Genomic DNA, 17,392 nt, shown 5'->3' with positions numbered 1-17,392 from the left:
ATGGTTCCTTGGAATGGAAAACAAAAACGTCGGGGTTGGAACATTATTCACCAGCCGCAGCTCTGCGCATGTCCCTTCAGGCCCCTCATGTGAATGAAGTGATTCTGATAATCATCCTGAGGCTCTGCGCCTTTTTAGGTTTGTGCTGAGGTGATGCTGGACCAAAATAAAGATTTACATCTTATCTATGAACGTAAACCCTAATGACGGAAAAATCACTTACAGCAGAATTTTATTCAAATCTCACATTTTTTAAAAATCCAGCCATATTATTATAGCATAAATGAGAAGCTATTATTAACAGATTAGTGGTTAAAAACACCGTAGACATTTACACTCTAAACAGTCTAAAAGGTATGTTGCGTTGAATATATTTTAATTTGTAAAATAAATGTTTTTGAAATTACGTTTTTCGACACATAATCAAGTTTTTATTCAAGTTCGTTTTTGTTTTTGTTTTGTCAAACGATGAATCGTTCTCCTTTATTTCCTGCCACTCGGCAATTAAAACCCTTTTTGACTTTTCAACCTCTGTGGTTCCAGCCGATTACCTCTATTGTGATCACCAGCCTGCTTTGGCACACACACACACACACATAAAAAAAAATAGAAAAAAGGCTTAGTTTCACGATCTATTATAATAATAATAATAATTATTATTATTATTATTTTATTATGTTTATTTATTTTATTTTTATCTATTTTATATACCATACAAGGCGGGGAATATATTCTGGTATACAAATTTCTATAACCTATAAATGTAACACAATCCTATATTACTGCAACATATGAAATATATGCAAATAATCCCTTCTGAAGAAAAAATATATGCGTGCTCCAAAAAGAGTTGAATTTTTGTTTTGTTGTTTTAAAATATCTGATATTTGATATATATAAATATGAAAGAATTATCTAATATTTGCTGAGTTGTCTAAAACATTTTGTCATTAAAAACTAACATCACCCACCTCCCCACCCACACACACAAACACACACTAAACCTTTGATCCCGCTGCAAAACTGTTGCAAATGGCCATCCAGCAGCAGCAGCGCGTCTTATTTCCACCGCCTCCCTTTTTGGGTTTTATTCATTAGGCTCCTCACACTAACCCATTTGCTATTCATGGCGAACTTTGTCTCCTTTTTCCTGCCTCTTTTTAAACAAACCAGAGTGGCAGATGCGTGGCCATTATTACCCACTGCTGGGTGGAAGCTGTTTTATGTGAGGCAAAGGCGGGTTAACCTAATCAATCATGTCGACCGGTTGTGTTAAAGACGATTCATACAGAAGGAGGAAGAAAACATATGGCGCAGGAGCTGGACGAGAGCTTTTCTTAACACCGCGAACAGACCGGGACCTTATTGTGACAAGATGCTTTCAATGCCGGCCCAAATAATGGAAATAAAGGCGGTGGACGGCTGCTAATTGAAGCCACGGCACTTTAAAGCTGAATAGAAAGGGTCAGTGAATGCAAAAGTCACATCTTTACCGAGAGAGGAAGATTTTTAACTTCCTCAGTCTGTCTGAGGGGAATCATTGCAGTTTTTAAAGCTCGAGTGTGGAGAGAATACGAGCTACTTAGCACTGTAAATTATTATAAAAAAATCTACATCTTTCATTATTAATTTCCTATAGTGCAATAATGTCCCACTTGTCTCCACTTTAGGGAAACCACACATCCAGTAGCGCTGAAAGCTGCTTGAAATACAATATAACCTTTATTTACATAGATGCTGATTAAATAGAACGTTACAATAAAATTATCGCATAGGATGTTTGATCTATATACAGAACTCAGAGCGGGTCAGAAGTTGGTGCAGTTGTTGTCGGTTGGCGCCTCTAGGAGGCCTGCATGCTTGCAGAGATTAAAAAAATATGGACAGAGGGCGAGATTAAATCAAATCAAAAATAGGGCTAATTTGAGATATTTGGCAACTGGACAATGTGAATTAATGGCGCATTAAACAATAATTGCACAGCGTTTTTCCTCGCCTCTAAAGGCGATTAACCTCTGAGAAAAATGATAATTTCTATTTAAATGTTGCCACGCTCTGCCTGAAAGAAAAGCAGACATTCCCCACATGTGTTGAAACTTAAACAGGAGAGATTCATTATTAGTCAGATTAATAAATTAAAGTGAAGAAATAAAAATAGGAAAATTATCCCGAATGTTCACATATGTGTGTATTCTCCTTTTATCAATATCCGTGCAAAAGTTTGGGAAGAAAAAAAATGTCCCTCTTTTGTTTTTCTTGTCGTTTATGAAAATTCCAGTCCCCTCCTTGACTGTTAATCGTCCACCTCAATCTCTTCATCATCCTCCGAAAACTCATCCGTGGTTTGGTCTCTGGATGAGGAGGGGGACTGTGGGAAGGCTCGGTGTCCTTGTGAGGTCGGGGAAACGCTGGGCGACCGGGCCCCGGGGCCCCCACCCTGCGGGTCCTCGATGTTGTCCATGCTGACGAGCTTCTGCAGGGTCTGCGGCGTGATCTTCTTCAGCGACTCCACGTCCGCCTTCATCTCCTCCAGGTCCCTCTTGAGCTTGGCCCTGCGGTTCTGGAACCAGGTGATGACCTGCGCGTTGGAGAGTCCCAGCTGTTGCGCGATTTGGTCACGGTCGGCCGGAGAGAGGTACTTCTGGTAGAGGAAGCGCTTCTCCAGCTCGTAGATCTGGTGGTTGGTGAAGGCCGTCCGCGATTTTCTCCTCTTCTTCGACGTCTGCCGCTGCCCGAAGGAGTTCAGGTGCTCCCGACCTTGGAGGAGGGGGCGAGAAGGAAGCATGGGAGAGGAATCAAAAATCTGCAACTCGGAGCTGACCTCTGTTTGCCTGAAATTTAAAGTAAAACAATTTGCAACTTTTTTTTCCGAATTACTTGCGTTCATTTGGCAAACTCTGATGGAAGACGAATGATCATTTGAAGAGTTAAAAATTGCTGCAAAATTTAGTTGAACTAAAATGTTACAATTTTCCCTTTCATATTGTAAAATTTCAACAAATTAATATTTTTTATTGTTGAATATTGATTAGAGGTGATTAGATAGTTTTACTTTTAACATCTTAGTTATGCTGACCTGTCAGGCTGTCAATCTATCGCTGTATTTAAGCCAGGATGGTTGAGTGACTATTTGATCATAAGTTACCTGCCGTCTCCATCTGGTGTTACTCGAATTGATCAGTTTATTAGTCACGTGAAGCCTTATGTCCACATTTCTCTATCATTTATTAATGTGTTATCCCAACACATTCCCATGCAGCTGTCCTGGCATGTCCTCATTAAAAGTCAAAACAATCCTCCAGCTTTTTTGCCTACATGCTGTCATTTAAAATTGCTCTCTTTCTAGCTTTTAATGAAAATCCATAATTTAATAAGGAAAGCGCGCAGCTACCTTCTGCTGCCTGGATGACGCTGACTTCTAGACCCTTGAACGTTTTGCTGGCCAGCTCCTCCAGCGCGCAGAGAGGCGAGGACGGCGTGCTGATCCCGTTTCTCGCCGCGTTGGAGCCCGTGACTTTCTCCAGCACTCGTGGCGGACAGATGCTGGCCACAGACTTCTTCACTGAGGGTTTGTTGAGGATATCCTCGATGCTGAACGGCGTCAGCGGCTTGTTGGAGTTGGCCGGCGGCGGCAACTGGTCCAGCGGAGCCCGCCTCCGCTCCTCGCCGCCGGACTGCAGCACAGACCCTGCCTTCATGTCTTTACTGGAGGTCATCGCACTCCCGCAGATATCGCTGCTCTCAAGGAAAAAAGTTGATTATTTCATTCAAATGGCAGATTTAAAACGTCCACAAGAGTTTTCTCTAGAGCTCGGGGCTCTGGTAGAACTCCGCTGTAGCTCAGTGCTTCGAGTCCAAAGCTGCAAACTTAGCTCGCCTGAGAGCCTTCCTCCAAAATAACCATGCTTCGGGCGTAGTTGCAGAGGCAGCCGCGCTGTATTCCCCTCAGAGCGTCCCGATTCCTCTGCCAAACTCCATGCGGATCTTTAGAAAGTGGCTGACTGGAGGTGGTGAATCCCTGAAAGGGGGAGAAGGAGGGAAAAGGCTTCCAGGCACCAAGAAAAGCAAAGCGACTGCTAACGACTTATTGTTGATTGGGCGAAGTTCAATTAGAGAAACACTACACCACTTGGTGACCCGCTGCTGCGTCTTAAAGGGCCGGAGCAGAAGAACTAATTGGACGTGGGGAATAGGAGGAGTCTGGTGCTGCCTTGAAATGTTTATGCATCTGTTTCCTTCTGTTGCTGTAGTCCTGTAGAAAAGCAGAGTCGATGGTCAAATCAAAGCGCGTTTTCATCATGGAAAAAGGATTGGAACAAAAGCAAGCTTTATATCTCTGTCAGATTCTTGCGTAATTGAACACCGAGCTGTTTGCGTAATGTGCGAATGTGGCCCCCTGTTGCACATGGACTGAAAATCAAGCTCCATAAGAACATTTTAGCTTATTTCCATGCATGCCAATCAGTTTAGCGTAAATAATATTCTTTTTAGTGTTTATTTATTATGGCAAGAGAAAGCCTGTAATCTGAGAATAAATACGCCTGAGGAATGTTGTATTTTTTACAATTTTCTACTCATTTAATAATGCACGACCTTATAAATCTCTGGAAAAATCATCTGAGGCAACAAATGCAAATTAATTCAAACGAATATGAAGTAGGAGGTAAAAATATAAATCTTATTGTTTTTGCTTTTCCCGTTTTGTGTGAGATGGGTTATTTTACTGCCGGTATTTCAGCCATGCTCCAGTGTGTCCCCGCAGGTGGAATCCAGTGTAACTCAATATGCGGTAGCGTGAAATAAGCCAGTAATAAAGGTGACGCCGAGCTATGGCTTCCAGTCTGACGACGCAGACTGAATTTTCTGAAAGGGAGTCCAACATGTTCAGAAAAAGGAAAGCGATTAGAGAGAGACGCGCTTGGACGCACGAGAGAGATCAGCAGGTATGTCTGTCCGGAGGAAACGCACATTGTTTTCTGTCAGGTGCGTTGGGTTTATTCTCTTCCGTTTGGATTTAGATTTGTTTTAATGAAAAAAAATTCCCCAGAAGCTGTGAGTAAGCTTTTTATGTAAACAAAAAAAGTACATTTTTTAATGTCAGTACCTTGCAAAAACCCGTCAAAACAAAATTCTGTAAAAATATGTCAGCAGCTAAATCATAATTCCCTGCCAAAGGTTAAATTAAAGAAACACTTTAAGTGAGAATTGCGAACTTGTTTTATTTATTTCCAACGCTGCCGGGAGGAGGCTGCCGCGCATGAAGCCACTGCGGAGAGTCTTGTGCCAACAGCAGCATATGGTGACATTGGTTTAGGGACGGAGTTGTAAAACAGCAGGAAATTCTATTATCAGCCGTGGAGGTCCACCCTCTGAGGCTGCTTTGAATACATATTTCTCCATAACGAGCAGGAGCTTGCGGGGATAAATTCAGTTAGAGGGAATTTGGAGAGAAACGCGTATCGTCTTGGAGAAAGTTCCGGGAGGATGAAATGATGTTAATATCAGAGTGAGGCTAATTTCAGCGGACACTTTTTGACTTGAATTTGAAATTAGATGAAACGGGAAGGGAGGTAAGTTTGTATGAGCAAAACTAAGGAGAATAGGTTATTTTTGTTGTATGGATTAAATAAAATTGATTTTTCTTTAATTCCCGAATTTAAACAAGTATTTATTTATTTTAATGTGGATAGCTGTTAAAAGTGTCATGTTTTATTGTTTATTTTCTATCAGAACATTAATCCTGGAGACCTACAGAAAGGTCAAAAATACTGAACATTTAAGAGGAATCTTTCAAAAGACAAACCTGCATAAGCTCCGCACGGACTTTCAGTGTTTTTTTTTTCCTTTTTCTGAAATCATCATCTTTTAAATGTTTTGTGTAGCTGCTTAGTTTTGTTTTCACCCTTCGGTCTAATTTGAACGTTAATTAGAAGCAGAAAAGGTGACATCATCAATCACCAGCTCTTGGTGGATTTAATTGGAAGATTCGCTTCGCTTTAAGCTCCCATCAGAGCGGCCTTCTCGCGTCATGATGTGCCGCTTGACGTCCGTTCACTTCATAACTGATTTCGTTTGGGTTTTATTCTGTCTGCGAGGGAGATTAAGAAAAGCAAACATTATTTTAATTTCGATTTTATCCCCCTGCTTTGCAAAGTCACAAACCTTCCAAAAAAAAAAAAAAAAAAAAAAGAAATAACATTAATCAAAAGAGCCAAATGTGTTTTTTGTCCTACAGCTCAGAACAATCAGCCTCTCATTTCAACAGCCGTGTTCAGATTAATCACCAAATCAATTCCCTGCATGGCAAAATTACTGCAATCCAGATCCAGATCATACTCAGTCGGAAATGGGAAAAAAAAACTCTGACAAATACAACAAACAGCTGCAGTAACAATCTTAATAGATAAGCCGTCGTTTGCGCAGCCGCAGCTCATCATTACACCTTACATACCAGTTATCCTTTTTATTTGCAAAAAGAAAAAAGAAAAAAAGAGAACGCACAAGAGAAGAAAAATATTTTTGTGTGCCTGACGGCTTGGTACAAGAAAAGAAAGAAAAATAATAATAATGATACTACAAGAATTTTACATTAAGAACGAACTCAAAGTAGCTGGTTGATGGTGTTTGTCCTAATCTAAACTGGTGTTGAAGTTTGTTCCAAAATCCCTTGAAAATGCAGGACATTTAAAAGAGTTGCAGGGAATTTGAGACCAATCAGCAAGTCAACGTAATCTTGAGAAAGAAATTCTGTTTACTGCATGGAGGCCGCTCTCACCGCGCACCGCTCGCCGTGCAGCCTCTGCCGCTGCACTGGGTGTGTTTCTTGTTTCCAGCCCTAAAGCCTAAAGCGGCTGGTTTCCTCTGTGAAACAGCGCGCTGCTGCAGAAGGAGTCTGATGGAGGACGAGGCTGCTGGGGAGGCTTAACTGTGACTCCATGTCAACTGAACCCTAAAGTACGGTCCGAACCTCGGTTACATTTAGCAGCTTTAAAACGTTTGAGAAAAATGTGGATCGTTCGGGGAAAGATAACAGGTGCAAAATCTACAAAATAATTAGTCTGAAGTGAAAAACATTACGAATTTTAGTTTTTTCTTCTTTTTATGTCAAATAGATGTAGTGACGTTTTCGATCTCACGTCTGCTCGAGATTCCCAACAGGTTAAGTGACGTCGCAAGGTGAATGTCTCTTAAACTTGCTCTCGAGCACATTGAAGTGGTTTCATTGGCGGAGACACGCAGGTGCGCATGTCCTCCGCTTCCTGCGCCCCTTCACGTCAGTGCGTCCTGGGTTTTTATTGGCCACTACAACCCTGTCCATGTGAGGCACCGTGCTGTGCCTCCAACTGCTTTATGGCGAGTGAAGAGCTGGTTCTGATTGGGATTTTGGATCCAGACAGAAATGACTGATGGAAGCTTTATTTTAGGATCATTGTCAGACTGGAAGGCATCAAACTGAGACTTGGCTGTTAGGATTAAAGCTGTTTGAATGTGTACATTTCAAATCAGTCTGTTTCCTTTTTGTTTAGCACATACATTAGTTTTAGGCGGATATTAGTGGCCCAACCTAAACTCACTAAAACTAAATTAGTTTTCAGATAAAACTAATTGAGTCCACTGGCAAAAATCTAGTCACTATTTACTGACCAATTGTAGTTTCTTTATTTGTTTGAAATAATACATTCGATAAAAAAACATTCTTGCAGTCATTATACAAAAATACAATAAATGATATTCACAGAATACATTAGCCATTACCCACAGTCAAGTAATGCACCAATATCCTGCTTACATACTGCAAAATAAGATCAAGGAATTATTTAATAAATTATTCTACAGCACTTTTCAGTTGTTAGTAGGCTGTAGCACATATTTGAGTGTATATGTTTGCCTTTGCCCTTTTCAGTGAATTTGTTTTTAAAATCAGTAAAAAAAAAAAAAGAAAAGAAAAGAAAAAATGGTTCTACATCCATTCCTTCAAGATCAATCTTCAATTGATTATACAGGAATAATAATTGCCATCATCAGTATAACTAATTAACTAACTAAACAAAAACATATTATCATAATATTTCTTCATTAAACATTATGATAATTAGCTGTAATTTAACCAGCAGTTTTCTAGTGTTCAAGGTCACAAAGTGACTTGGTGCTGCTGTTATGAATTGATGCACCATGAATATAACACACCTGTTTCCATCACAAATACATGGACGTAGTGATTTCTGCTGGTCCATCTTCTTCCTGCTCTGATAACTTGCACTGACTGGCAGGACGCACCGATTCCCGACCGGTTTCCAAACCCAAACACCTTCAGTTTATTTCAGGGCTCCCTGCAGGTTCAGAGCTCCTCACCTGGGAGTGGACTGCAGTGGTCCTTGTTGCTTTGTAATGGTCCACTGGGGCCTATTTAAGCTCATAAAGAAGGATAGGTGGGAGGCTTTAGCAGGATTACAGCATATTGGGTGAATGTTTCTCCTGTTTAACTCCTGACTGGCTTCATTATTGTGTAATTAGCCCTGCTGACCGGCGATACATGTAATGTGATACTCAACATTAGATTTATACTGTTTATGTGCATGTTTGTGGCCTACAGCCAACTCGTTAAAGAAGAGCCATTAATATGACAAGCGACACCGCAGCCCTGTTGCAATAACATCATCATTTATGTTTCTGAAGATTGGAGAAATATAATTGTAAGTTGCTTTAAACTAATGAGATGCTGGTCATGTCTAATGTAGCTCTGTGTTCGCACTCAACTCAAATATTTTATTTATAAAAAAGTACATTGTAAATCAAGATTTAATTAATAATTAATATTTATAGAAATACTAACTACCAAAACTAACAAGTGTAATAAATTTGGTAACTCTGGTAAATATTAACCTTTTATAAAACTTGTTTTAACATAAGTCAATTTAAAGCACTAAGCCTTGCTGAACTGCTTAAATTGTATTATACTAGCTTCTTTTCTGTTTTTTTTAAACTCACATTAATAAATACAGAAACATGAAGTTTTCCAGATCTGTCTAAAGACAGTGATGAGTTTATGCTATGAAATTGATCAAGAAACACAAACTGTGCATAAAGATTCACTTAAAATATTGCTTTATTTGTAGTTTACTGCATCGAGAAGCTGAGAAAGTAGCAGAAAATAATAATGTTTATATAAATAAGGGGAAAAGAAACACATGAAGGCAATGAATGCATGAGATGACCTGAATTTGATCAATTACTATGACAAGTTGACAACAATTTTAAAAGACTGCAGTGTATTAAATGTTAGTCTCAAAAATAATTGTACTTGTAGTGTGCCATATTAATATGTAAATATAATTTTCATTGATGGTTAAAGTCGAGGAAACTTTTTGGAGGTAAATTCTGTAAAACAGATTTTGATCAGAATGAAGGTGCTGGTTCAGTTTGTATCCAGCTTTAGCTAGTTTAGCAACAGCGCTGATCCTCTTAACTCTGCAGCAGCTGTTGTCAACAAATGACACATCTTAGCTGCATATGTGAGAAAAAAGGTTCACATGCCATATTATTAGAATAGACGTAAAATGTTTACTGCTCTTTCAGTAAAGTTTTATGCTCCAATCACAAACTAATTCATGGTTTGTGTCTTTATTACATGTAGGACAAAGCAGATAACGTCATGAAATAAACAATGTAGATGCTTGTTGGGATCTTCTGTTACGCAGGGACGAACCGGCAGAGCTTATCTATAATAAAAACTGTAGCTGAGACATTATTAATCTATCTTTTTAAAATAATTTAAATTAAATCTAATTTAAAAATAATATTTAGAATAAAAAAATTGTAATTAGTTAATTTATGATTAGTAAAAGTATCTTAGTAGTTTTGTTGAGCAAGTACATGCTAAAAATTGACTGATAGATATAGGTTTTCTAGCTGTTAAACTGACATGATTTCTATGCAGACATGCTGATAAAAAGTGACCTAAATAAACTGTGTGAGAATTTCTTCATCTTTTTTATTGGCTAAATTCTAACAGCTTGTTTGGTTAAAGTTTTACCTTTAACATTTCAGAAAGATACAAATTATTTCCACTAAACTTCTACACATATTTCTAGGAACGTCTTGGCTCACTCTGAAATTTTTAAATTGTGTACCCAATACATTCCTTGCGAGGACTCGGAGGACCTTTTTTTTCCCCTTCTGCTGGCAAATGAACCCCTCTGTCCCTCCCAAATCATGATGCCAAATGCAAGTTTTATGTGTCACATGTTCACTGGAATTGCGCAGCTGTGCCATGTAAGGCAACAACTCATAATACAAAAGGCACATTATTTGTTTTTTTTTTCTTTTTCTCTGTTCTTTTGGAACAGTTGTGTCTCAAAGTGTTCCCAGATTTCACAAAACATATTTTAAAATGACTTAAGCTATTTGTTAATGGTAATTAAAGATAGGCCGTGGATGAGCTATTGTCACAGAACTAACTGAAGAACTTCAGGCCCTGAAACAGGGTTTTGTAAACCAGTGTTGCAGCCTGTCTTAGTTTTAATGAGAGCAGGCCCAGAATATAAACCAACTAAGCTCCACCTGATGGCCCTCAAACCAACAGGGGTCTCCCATAAATGCTTTCACTTCACAGACCATACATCTAAAATTTAATATTTATTCATTGACAATGAAAATACTATTAAAAGTGATTTATATCACATTGGTTTAATTAAAAGGTTTTAAATAAGCAATTTTAAGTTACTTACAATATAACACTTTTATACACTTATATATATATATACTATATAACAGCTTGGATGGAGTAGTCAACAAATAAGCAATTAAGCCATTTCCTTTGGGATAAATAAAGTATATTCTATTCTATTCAAAACTGCTTTAAATTCAAACTTAAGATTTAAATTGGATAGTTGAGTCACCATAGTTACAATCTGATGACAAGTTTAACCTTTCTTTTGTGTTTGTTCACAAATACATCTCAGAAAAATAATAATCAATTATCTGTGATGACTTTTTAGCTCAGCCAATGAAACTCCCCCTCCAGTGGTGGTGATGTTCTTAAGAGGAAGAGGGGCCCCAAATCAAATTCAACGTTGGGCCAGGCCTGGTTTTAGTTATCTCTCTTTTATCAGGATTCGCACAGTAAAGGTTCCTCTTTAGATCTTGGACGTTTTTCTATCAGGTAAAAAGTAAAAACACTTAAGCTTTTCTCTTTGTTCTTCTTTATGTTGTGTAGGATGTGGTGATGTCATACATTTATTACTCAGCACTGATATCAGCTCTTGCTCTGATTTTATTACAACACGAAGAGGTTGCCTTTATATAAAATTCCTCACTATAAATAATTGCAGCGCAGTCCACACCAATACGGTCATCAGTTTACTGCCTCCTTTAGTTGCCTACATTTAGATTTTCTATGAATTACTGCTGTTAATTACCTTGTAATTTAACTTGTTAATTCTATATACCAAAATGTCTGAAAGTACCATAGTTTAAGATCAATGTATGTAAGTCGTTATCTGCATGCTGAAATGATCTTTAAAAAAACACTTCCCTCTCCCAGATGAGTGCACACAATCACATTCAATAGTCTGACACAGATTCCAACATGTTCCCCTTCATTATATTTGAGTCGCTGACAGAACTGAAATGGTTTGTTTCAATTATGGGAGTGAAACACAGCCGTGACATTTTATCGGGAGAAAACAAAACACAATGTGTTCTTGCTTTATGACCCTTGTTATTTGTCCATTAGTTCCATGATTTTGTTAAATGGACCAAGCAGATTCCCCCCCTCTTCAGTATGAACACAGAAACTGTACAACAAACATAAAAGCAACAGAGAATTCTCCAAACTCTAGGGTTCTAGCAGAGTAAAGACAATTTGATGCAGGACTCCTCAGGCCTGTCCTCTCATGTCACGGTACACATCTGGGCAAATGAAGATAAATCCATGTGTGAGCTCACCATGTTCCAGAAGAGCTTTCAACAAATGAATCACCTGCAATTCTATCCTTGTCCACTTGGGCGCCTGGCGGGTCCCTGGTGCAGTATCCGCCGCGTAATGAGGGCCACATCGGTGAGCGCCTTTTACGAGCCGCGCATGCTCCTCCAAACGAGAGAAAATAAATGAGCGAGTGAAGCCTTCTCCCTGGAGGCGCGTCGTTTTCTGGAGATGCTGTGGCTCCCCGACCTCCAGGATCACCCCTCTACCTCTCCCTCCGCACATCAGGATTTCATTAAATGGTGAGCCGGACACCCCAACCCCACCCCATCCACTTTACTCCATCATCACCCCCACCACCCATAGCCCACCCCCCACTTCTGCTCTCTCCTGCGCCACTTTGCTCCCAAACCAAATGAGGAAATGGCTCGTCTGGTCGCTGACAGACCCCGGGTTGGGCCGTAAAGATAAATGACCCAAAGTATTAAAGTTTAACACGTTGACAAAACCCACCTGATCTGTGGGATTAATGCAACAAAAAATCCATCTGTGGAAAAAAAAAAAGGAGGGGAGGGGGCTTTGTTGGGAGCAGTGATGAAGACTCACTGGGGAGTAACATGCGGGTATGGGAAGGTCAACCTAAATTCAGAATTAGTGCAAATCCAGCGCTAAGAGGCAAAACTTCTTAAAATACAGCAACAACTATTTTTGAAGCATACATGCAACAGTTGCAGCATAAACATTAAGATGGACTTTCATTAAAGCCACAGTTAAATTTATGTTTGAACACAAAATTGAACATCACAAAATAGTACTTCTATTTATTTGATAAAATCCCAAAAAGTGACTCATATTTTACTGTTTCAATAAAGACTTTTTTTTGTTAGTTTTTTTTGGCCTGGAGTTAGCTTCTGCCCTCCCCCCACGTCCCTCTGCACCCTCTCCAAAAAATCAGTTTCCAGAATGTGTTAAATGTTATATTATGTCGGTAGGATATTTACACAACTCATAGAAAAGACTGGCGTCTTAGCAGTTGTACAGCAGGCAGTCAATGACACCCTGCACAAAAGGTCAATTTTAATGAAAAATTGAGAGGAAGGAAAACATTTGTTGGACAAAGAGAAACTTTATAAAGTTAATAGAAAGGCTTTAGGACTGTTGTTGGAAGTGTCAGGTGAGGCTGTCCAGGCTGGATAAAAGACCATGCAAGATGTTTATCTGTTAGGTCAGATGTGCAAAAGTGTCTGACAGTTATAGTGTACACAAACTCATCACATTTGATCTTTCACCTGCAAGATCAGCTTTTCACCAGATGCCTGAAAAATGTCCTTACTGGACCCTAACCCAATTTTTGTTTTGCTTTTTCCTACTCACCTTGGAGATGGGTAACCTTTTTCTTTTAGCTGCACTAGCATAGTTGTTTTTTAGATTTTGTGTAAAGACTGATTTATTTATAAACGTAAATGTGGTTTAATGTTGCATTTTAATTCTAAATAATAGTGAGATGCATCTTAACCAATTTATGTCTTACTTACAAAGCTGTTCAGGTGTAGTTGACAGAAATGTAGAGAGATGCTGCTATGAGGTTGTTTTGAGGCTGAATCATTTATGGTGGATCTATTGAAAACCAGTTTTCTTTTATGTGTTGGTTTTGATGATTTACTGACATAAGCCACTTCATTAGAGTCTTCATTAGTGTCACTCCATGAACGAGCTCCTACTGGACATCCAGAGGAAAGTTCAGGACAAAGTTTTTCAAGCTCACATAGACCATCTATGTTTGCTTTGCCCTCCTACAAGTAAAAATATAAAATACTGGGAACATAAATGAACAAATAAGGACCAATACATTTATTACAGTTTTGAAGTGTTGCTCTCAAGTTGTTTGGAAATTGCAACTGATTATCTCAGGCGTACATCATCCATCACTGGCTATGTTTCAACAACAATATTCTGCAGTAATACCAAATATTTTTATTAGAGTAAAACTTGGTGTTATGATGATCAGCTAAAATGTTTGCGTTGCATTTAGTGTGTTTATGTTTTCCATGGTTGTAGAGTAGTGCTGACTTGAAAACCGGTATGCACGCTAATGGAGCTAATATTCAGGAATGTAACATATTGTTAAGAATATTTTTTTTCATGCCTGAATGCTTTGAAAACATTTAGGAACAATATATCTTGAGTGGGATGATTGGAGATGATATGTTCTCCTCTTCCATGGGTTTTCTCTGGGTACTCTGGATTGATTCCACAGTACAAAACCCCACTGTTGGGTAAATTAGTGTAGCCAAATTGTCTTTTGGTAATATGTGTGTGTGTGCATGGTTGTTTGTCCTGTGTTTACCTCGCCTCTTTCCTTCCTGTCACCATTCCCAGTCTAAATGGATAGAGGGATGTATTGAGTGCTGTCATCATAAATTAAGAATGACAGGGTTAAGAAGAACAATGATATATTTCCTTCTGATAGTTCAGATTTGTTTCCTGTTAACAATTTATAGCAGCTTATGAAGAAATAAACCAGACAGCAATTAGGATCTGATGTTTTGCACTAAGGAAGAAGAAGAAAGTGCATCGACTGCTCTTAAAAAATCACAGCTTTTTGTGTCCTCTGCTAAGTAGTAGAATTAAAAAGAGCACAGAAGCAAACAAACATATCTCCAGCATTTTTTAATGACTTGTTCTCATGTTTGATAAATCAAGTATTGAAATAATTGACAAGCAAAATAACACATTTCAAAATACTGATGTCATGAATCCATAGTGTAGTTTCTAGAAACTGGAATCCTCAATATGAACGGGAAACGAGGAATTTAATACTTTTGAAAACAATGTGTCTATGAATGACTGATATGCTGCAACGTGTGTTAAAGACTTCTCATTAGCTATCATTTAACTCTAAGGGAAAATGTTTAATCACCTCCAGAGGAGACAACAGATGTAAAAAGCATTTGTTGTAAATCTTTGGTGTTTGCTTTACCTATCTGAACACCTACAGGGAGGAAGACACTCACACAGGATAATCTGACTGCCAGAAGGTTTAGTCATTTTTAAAAACACGAATGTAAATAAATGTGTCCTTGTGATTAGGAGCTGATTTGAAATATGTAGGGTCCTGATCCAGAAAACACAACTCAGAGCAGCGGGATAAAACAAACGGTAAGAATTATTGTCAGGCACATCGCTTTCTGGCTGAGCTGTGAAATGCTTTCATGGAGTTATGAATGTGTCCACATTAGTGAAATATAAGCTTTTAAACTGTTCTGAGGAGCACTGGAACATGTTTAAATGTTTCCAGCCAGCTGGTAAATCATTATTATTGGGTCTTATTTTTCATAAAAGTCTAAGATGAAGGTTCATCCTTCTGAGTGACAATTATTTTCTTCCCCTGAAGTTTTCAAATCATGACAACAAACAATACAATAAACTCAACATTTAATATGCAGCTTTTACAAAATGCAACATCCAGTCATTTTACTAATACCAGTTCATTTCATAGGAAACAGATATGCATGCTGGGCTCTGTGCTTCCTTCAAAATCACAGTAATTCATGCAGCAACTAATACAATCAGACTTTAACAGAACTTTTCACAGTTAAGCCAGAGAAAATACACTCTGATTTAATTAAATGGATCCAAATTCTGTCTTTGTGGCCTTCTTTATCTCTCTGATGGAAAGATGTAATGAACAGGAAAACAGGAAACTTGCATAAGAGAAAAAAAAACCTGTCAAGAATCATAAATACTGAGGGAGTGAAAACACTAAGCGAGGTCTTGGCTCAATATGTGTCCATAACTTACTCTGATGCAGAAGTTCATAAATATTAAGAAAAAGGCTCACACTCCGTCGCAGCCATGGGCAATGAATCCTCGGAGAAAAACTCCTGCAGACCCCCAAGTGGCTGAGCTTTTGTATCTGTGTTTCATTTTTCTTTTTCAAATCAGAGGAAGATGGATGTTGATCCTTAAAAAGCCAAACTGCCGTCCGTTAATGATTCAGGACACAAGAAGCAAGGAACACGGTGTTACCCAGTGGGTGCTTTTCCTTATCATGCACACCATCTGCAGCTTAAGTTAATCAGTGTCGAAATTAATGAAATATCTCTTCTGGAAGCGTTGACCTTTGGGGGGGTTTTTCTTTGCAAAGAATTTTCCAGGCATTTAAGCTGTTTTGTTGTTTGGAGGGACCATTTCTGTTTAAAACCGTTTTTACAGTCATCTATACTTATTGACAACTTTGATGAAGCTCTGAAAATCTTTAGAATAAATTTAGTTGTTATCACTGTGGCATAAACCCACTCTGAAAAGAAATGTGCATTTATCCATCCTGTTTGTTACAGATCCAGCTCTTTAAAACATTTCAATTTGTCTGATTATAAATACATTTTATAATGTATTTATAATTTAGGTACTAGTCCATTCCCAACTTATGAAGATCAACACACATCTGTCTAATCTGAGCGCCATGGCTTTCTCTCTTTCCCATTTTGAAGAGTGACTAAAATATGTCACATACATTTTTTGTTCCTAAGAAACAGGGAGTCTGTGATAACTGAATAATGCTTTCATGTCACTCTGTCCAACTTTAAAAGGTAAAGTATAAATTAAAATCAACGAAAATCTTACAATCTTTTTTTTCTTTTCTGAATAAATATATTTAAATAATATGTTTAATATTTCTAAAAAAATCTAACAGCAAATAATGATGTTGTTAAAGATAGTTCCTCTAATAAAATGTTAGATAGAAGGATATTATAGGTGATGGTCATTTTTATAAGGATAATTTAAATATGAATTTTTCTGCTATTTAAACATTTCTTCAGCAATGATAGCAATATATGTACAAGTATATATTAAAAATGAATCAGAACCAAATTGCTTTGCTTTATGTGTGAAGTCTCATAGTGAATGTGACGAAAGAAGCAATACTGTGTGGTTGTTAAGAACATAAATTTTGTTCAAACTAAAGCTGTAGAAGTTTTTGAGGTTTCAGAACTTCAACTTACTGTGCATACACTCTTCTAAATCAGTTTTTATATCATCTAAAGAACAAGAAAGTATTTGAGTTACTCTTAATAATATTAATGAAAACCTGAAATCAAATATGAATATTATTCAGTGAAAGACTTTCACAAAAATTAAAGGGATCTAATTTACACACACGCATATACACATAGATTCCAGTTCATCATGACTTGCACGGTGTCTCTTCAGCCAGCAACTGAAATATTCCTGAAGAACCAAAAATAGTTGGATGTCCAGAATCGAGCGAAAGTTCTTCAGGTTTGGATTCTGATGATCAGGACCGTCATGGCATAACTTATATGGACTGAATCGAAAACATAGACTGGTGAGAACTGATCACCATTTGTGATGTACAACAGCATGTTCTTGCTTGAGATAAGGTTCCTGTTGCCTCGTCTTGTTGTCTCTGGTGACGTCCTCTTCTCCATTTCCTCTATAAATTTG

At 38.1% G+C, this 17,392-nt stretch overlaps 1 protein-coding gene across 1 annotated transcript; it reads right to left on the bottom strand.

Annotated features, from left to right (window-relative positions):
- Positions 1-1,700: 1,700 nt before the first annotated feature.
- Positions 1,701-4,309, bottom strand: lbx2 (ladybird homeobox 2). Its single transcript, XM_028008033.1, has 2 exons — positions 3,392-4,309; positions 1,701-2,757 (listed from the first exon to the last, which is right to left on the bottom strand). Exons 1-2 carry the CDS (start codon positions 3,714-3,716, stop codon positions 2,294-2,296), a joined length of 789 nt encoding a protein of 262 aa, XP_027863834.1. The 5' UTR covers positions 3,717-4,309; the 3' UTR covers positions 1,701-2,293.
- Between the last annotated feature and the right edge of the window lie 13,083 nt (positions 4,310-17,392).

The sequence above is a fragment of the Xiphophorus couchianus genome, chromosome 23, assembly GCF_001444195.1.
Source record: "Xiphophorus couchianus chromosome 23, X_couchianus-1.0, whole genome shotgun sequence".
Lineage (NCBI taxonomy): Eukaryota > Metazoa > Chordata > Actinopteri > Cyprinodontiformes > Poeciliidae > Xiphophorus > Xiphophorus couchianus.
This window is presented reverse-complemented; position numbering and strand designations above follow the sequence as displayed.

Excerpts from the sequence above, each read along its gene's own strand:
- lbx2 (XM_028008033.1), bottom strand. The coding sequence starts at position 3,716 with ATGACCTCCAGTAAAGACATGAAGGCAGGGTCTGTGCTGCAGTCCGGC. Across the intron at positions 2,758-3,391 it reads CGTCATCCAGGCAGCAGAAG|GTCGGGAGCACCTGAACTCC; the intron begins GTAGCTGCGCGC and ends CCCTCCTCCAAG.